Genomic DNA, 6,003 nt, shown 5'->3' with positions numbered 1-6,003 from the left:
AAAAATGATGGTGGTGGTGATGGAATCACCGGGGGTAAAAGCGACGGTGGTGGTACTAAAGGGAGCGGTGGAAAGAACGGAGGGAAGATTAAATCAGGTTCTGCAATTGTTTGTTGAGGTTTAGGCTCTTGGTTACAGAGCTCTGGCTGTTTCAACGGCTTGAAGGCGAAGAAGCCTGCGGAGAAAACATGGAGATCTTTCCTCTTGGATTTAAGACGAAGGCCAGACGAAGTTGCAAATGAAGCCGCAGAGCAGAATGGATGATTGCTTCTTATAAGTTTTACCGAGCAAGATCCTACGCTGTCGATGTGCTTGCTTATTTTCGTGGGTAGACGAGCTCTGAACATTCCGCGTCGGTTAGTCTTCACCTCTTTTCTGAACTCTCCGCATTCAATGGCGACTGAAGCACCTGTACAAAATCGCTAATATGATTAGTCGGTGTTGGTGTTCAAATTCAAACAAGGACACATGCTCAAGAACAACCGTTTCCGTTTCCGTTTCCGTAACTTCAAGTTGACCATAGGAAAATTTCAAGGAGAGAGAGTGAACCTGAAATGAAGCGGCTCGCCTTTGAGAATTCCTGGCGAAAGCAGGTATCACAGTATACAGTCCCGACCACCACCGCAGATTGAACCTTCTCGTTCTCAGCAAAAGAGCAGCGAAAAGCGCAGCAGGACACGAGTAGTAGTGGTAGCAGAATAAAGCATCGGATCCCGACACCGATGTCCATTTTACCAGTTTATGGAATGAAACGGAGGGGTTGTTCAGAATTTATAGAAAACGATGGACGCTAAATGAATCATGTGAACAGCAGCAACTAACTGTGAGCTAACGTAATGTTCAAAAGGATACACGAGGAGTTGCTTTCTTTAGCTCTTGTTCTGATGTAGAGAGCTGGGTCCATGGAAAGTTCACGGGGTTTAGTTTCAGGCACAGCGCACCATAAAAATCGATGTCGGCCGAGGAAGAGGACATCGGGCGATGATAAGGATAGAGTTCACATGGATGTCTCTTTCTCCATAAAATTCTGTGCTCTATAAGCTTGTCAGGCTCAGAGATAAATTCTTGATCTCCTTGTCGATATACGGCGTTCAAAAAAAAAAATAATGCAAGCGTTACAAACATGTAGTAACTTGGTTAATGTTGTTGGCTTCTGTTTCGTCTTTGATTTAAGGCTGAATCAAATTGGCTATTCTTAGTTTGGGTTTAAACTTAATCTGTTCATCGACGTGCAATAATTCATGCGGGTTCTTAGAAAACATCGATAATGACGTGATTCTTATTCCTTCACGGGGGATGTATCTGTTTATCCGCGCGATTAAATATCAACCGAAGAGGGTAACGCTGGCATCAACTTGGGTCCACTGAGGAGTAACTCGAAATTTTCTGATGGACACAGCGGAAGAGCAACGCAGCAAGGGCTCATTTTGCTTTGGTTTTTTACTTTTAAGTTCCCCCGTGAAAAACAAAATTGACAGTAATATGCTTGAGAAAACTTCTTCGAATTGACAGGTTTCAAGGAGCTCTGTGAGCTCACGGGCTCTAAAATCTTGCTAAAAGGTCAACCGTCATGGTCACAAAGCTTAAATTAACATATTAGAGTTTAAAATGCCCTGCGGATGTATCAATAAAAACTAACTGTTACAAAACTATCGGTAGATTCCGTTGGCTTGTCAGAGATAAGCACAGTCTGATCATTCTCAAATGTAAGTCCTTGAGAGTGGTGTGCAGGTAGGCATTATGATACATACTTTTCATCAAACTTTTTTTTTGACAATGTGGCCCCTAAGTTTTACCCTTTCCTCTTAAGAAGACATTGTAATTTACCATTCTCTTCTAAGAAGCCCTCTCAAATCTTCTTGTTAACTTGGAAGATTTGTTGTTAGAAAAAAAAAGCTGGGGGCTTTTTAGAAGAGAGGGGTAAAACTTAGGGGCATGTTTATCGAAAATAGAAAGATAAGGGCTTCTCAAATAAGATGAGCAAAACATAGGGGTTTCTTTGTCAAAAATAGAAAGTTGGGGCTTCTAGAGAAGAGGAATAAAACTTAAGGGTTCTTTAGACTATATTCTCACCAAATAGCATGTGCTCTATCGAATAAGGTTTGTCATATTGAAGGATGGATCTACACTAAGGAACGTCATTAGTGTTAGGATATGTGAAGCCTAACTATCAGACCTGTCCTATACTTCAGATTGAAGAGGAAACAGAAGAAGTTGGAGGAACAGGGTCAACGGTGAAGAAGTTCAAGAAAAAAAAACGACGAGGATTCATTTCGGCAGATTCACGGTTGACCACGGGTGGCGCGCAGTCGACCGCGAACGTGCACAAGACTCAGGGTGGCTTCTGGATTTTCTGCGGTCGACCGCAACGGTCGACCGAGTTGATATCTGGACTTTCGGTGGTCGACCGCGATACCCTGTAAACATTTTATGCTCTCTGTCGTTCGTCGCAGTCGACCGTGGCGGTTGATCGCGAATCAGGTTTTGGCCTAGGTTCGGTTTTTTGACCTGTTTCAGTTTTCTGTTTGTAATACCCTTATGATATTAGGGCAAATTGTAATAGAGACGAAATAGTAAAATTTTCTCCTGCGGCGGTCGTGGACGTAGCTTCTCACATTGAGAAGTGAACCACGTAAAATCTTGTATATTTGTGATTGTTTTCTTTCTCTCTTATCTCTATTTCCAAATCGCATCATGGGTTTGATCTCAAAAAACCCAACAAGTGGTATTGGAGCTGTCAGGTTTAGTGCAAGCGATTTGAGGTTGGAGACATGGGATCTGAGAAGGAGACATCCAAGATTGAGAGTTTGATGGGACAAACTTTGGATTTTGAAAGATACAGATGGAGGATTACCTCTATCAGAAGGATTTATACCTGCCATTGGGTGAGAAGCCAACGGATATGAAGGATGCGGAGTGGAAGCTATTGGATCGAAAGGCCCTTGGAGCGATCAGGTTGACCTTGTCGAAATATGTAGCGTTCAACATCAAGAATCAGATTACGACGGCGGATCTCATGGCGGCATTGTCCAGTATGTATGAATATCCCTCTGCGGCGAACAAGGTACATCTCATTAAAAAGTTATTTAATTTGAGGACGTCTGAGAGCCAGAAATTCAAGGAACACCTGAATGAGTTTAATGAGATCACGGATCAACTAAACTTCGTCAATATCCAATTTGATGATGAAATCCAAGACCTCTTGATACTTGGTTAATTACCTGACAGTTGGAAGGGTACCGTTATTTCGATTAGCGGGTCATGTGGAAAATCAAAACTGAAGTTCTCAGAAGTGGCAGACATGATTATGACTGAGGAGATTAGAAGGAAAGAGGAAGGAATTTCTACTTCAGGGTCGGCATTGAACTTTGAGAGCAGAGGCAGAAATAGAAACAAAAATAGAGGGAATAGCCGTGGAAGATCTAATTCGAGGAATGATAAATCAAAGTCCAGAAATCACAAAAGCAAGAAGGAGATTGATTGCTGGAATTGTGGCAAGTTTGGCCACTATGAGAATCAGTGCAGAGAATTGCTGGAATTGTGGCAAGTTTGGCCACTATGAGAATCAGTGCAGAGAACCCAAGAAGGACAAGGAGAACAAGACTGAAGCAAACGTATTGATTGCTGGAATTGTGGCAAGTTTGGCCACTATGAGAATCAGTGCAGAGAACCCAAGAAGGACAAGGAGAACAAGACTGAAGCAAACGTCGCCTCAAGAGAATCAGATGATGCCCTTATTTGCTCGTTGGAGAGCAAGACAGAATCGTGGGTATTGGATTAAGGAGCGTCGTTTCATGTTACCTCAAATAGAGATTTATTTGAGAGTTATGTTTCAGGAAACCTAGGAAAAGTCTATCTTGGTAACGATCAGCCCTGTGATATTATTGGCAAAGGAGCTGTGCAGATCAAACTCAATAGGTCTATATAGAAGCTGAGTGATGTGAGACATGTTCCTTTTTTGAGGAAGAATCTGATTTCCATAGGACAATTGGCAAAAGAGGGATATGTATCAACCTTTGCATGTGATACGTGGAAGGTTACCAAGGGGTCTATAGTTGTAGCCCGTGGTACGAAGACTGGATCTCTCTATATGACGACAGATGCACGTAGCTCCATCGCAGTGGCTGAAAGTAAGGAAGACCCAAATTTGTGGCACCAAAGGCTTGGTCACATCAGTAGCAAAGGCCTGAGGGTTATGCAGTCAAGTGAAAATTTACCCGGTTTAAGGTCGGCTGATTTTGACCTTTGTGAAAGTTGTATCTTTGAGAAACAAAAGAGAATAAGCTTCAAAAGGGTTGGCAGAACTCCTAAAGAAGAGATGCCTGAGCTAGTTCACATAGATGTGTGAGGTCCAGCATCAGTACAATCCACTGGTGGAAGGTTATACTTTGTGACCTTCATAGATGATCACTCGAGGAACTGGTGGAAGGTTATACTTTGTGACCTTCATAGATGATCACTCGAGGAAGACTTGGGTCTATTTCATGAAACACTGTGACCTTCATAGATGATCACTCGAGGAAGACTTGGGTCTATTTCATGAAACACAAATCAGAAGTGTTTAAAGTCTTCAAGAGGTGGAAGGCTATAGTAGAAAATAAAACCGGTTTGAAGATCAAGAAGTTTCGATCAGACAATGGCAGTGAATATGAAGATTCAGAGTTCAAGAAGTTCTGTTATGACAGTGTCATCAGATTAGAGAGAACAGTATCAGGTACACCACAGCAGAACGACATAGCAGAACGAATGAACAAAACGTTGACTGAGTGAGCCAGAAGCATGAGACTACAAGCAGGACTCCCAAAATAATTCTGGGCAGAAACAGTCAACACAGCTGCCTACTTGATCAACCGAGGACCATCAGTAACTTTAGAGAACAAAATACCTGAAGAAGTTTGGAGTGGAAAGGAGGTAAACCTTTCTCACCTGAGAGTATTTGGCTGTGTTTCATATGTTCATTTGAGTGATCATGTTAGAAATAAACTTGACTCTAAATCCTTGAAATTCTATTTTATTGGCTATGGTGGTGATGAGTTTGGCTACAAGTTCTGGGATGAGCAGAATAAGAAAATCATCAAAAGCAGGGATGTGGTTTTCAATAAAGCAGTTCTCTACAAAGATCGTGATGTCGCTCAGTCCACTAGTTCGGTACAGTCTGAGCCCACATACTTCAAGTCAGATGATGCCTCAGATGGAGGCAACCTTGAAGCCAGTTCAGATGAGGAAGCAGCAAAAGAAGTAGAAGAAGAGTTGATAAAGGAGACTACCTCAGAGGGGACAAACGAAAATGCAGACCCTGTTTCGTCCGTTAGAGAGTTGAGGCAGACAACAAGAGTTCCCAAGCTAAATCTGAGGTATCCATCACTACAGCCCAGAGCTCATTTGAATTACCTATTATTGAGTGACGACGGAGAGCCAGAAAGTTGTGATGAAGCATGTCGAATGGATGATGCGAGCAAGTGGGAGCTTGTTATGAAAGATGAAATAAAGTCCTTAAACACTAACAAGACTTGGGAACTTGCAAAGTTGCCAGCAGGAAAGAAAGACTTGAGTAACAAATGGGTGTACAGAATCAAGGAGGAACATGATGGTTCCAAGAGATACAAGGTTAGATTGGTGGTCAAAGGGTTTTAGCAGAAAGAAGGAGTTGACTACACGGAAATCTTCTCTCCTGTAGTCAAATTGACTACCATCAGATCGGTTCTGAGTATTGTTACAGCTGAAGACCTACACCTCGAGCAGTTAGATGTAAAGACAGCTTTCCTCCCTGGTGACTTAGAGGAAGAGATATACATGTAGCATCCTGAGGGGTTTACTCAGAAAGGTAAAGAGAAGATGGTGTGCAAATAGAAAAAGAGCTTGTATGGTCTGAAACAAGCTCCAAGGCAATGGTACAAAAAGTTCGATGGATTCATGTATAGGAACGAATACTCCAGGTGTAATGCTGATCATTGTTGTTTTTTCAAGAAGTTTGAAACCAGTTTCATTATTTTGTTATTATAT

General features: G+C 42.1%; 1 protein-coding gene across 1 annotated transcript in view; it reads right to left on the bottom strand.

Moving 5' to 3' along the window:
• The window catches only part of LOC109821343 (pollen allergen Che a 1-like), a 1,264-nt gene extending 311 nt beyond the window's left edge, over positions 1 to 953 (bottom strand). The window contains exons 1-2 of the mRNA XM_020387531.1: positions 550 to 953; positions 3 to 409 (exon numbers count right to left, since the gene is read on the bottom strand). Of these exons, the coding sequence (XP_020243120.1) occupies positions 3 to 409; positions 550 to 730 (588 nt within the window). The 5' untranslated portion in view covers positions 731 to 953. The remainder of the gene's footprint in view (positions 1 to 2; positions 410 to 549) is intronic.

The sequence above is a fragment of the Asparagus officinalis genome, chromosome 8, assembly GCF_001876935.1.
Source record: "Asparagus officinalis chromosome 8, Aspof.V1, whole genome shotgun sequence".
Classification (NCBI taxonomy): Eukaryota; Viridiplantae; Streptophyta; class Magnoliopsida; order Asparagales; family Asparagaceae; genus Asparagus; species Asparagus officinalis.
This window is presented reverse-complemented; position numbering and strand designations above follow the sequence as displayed.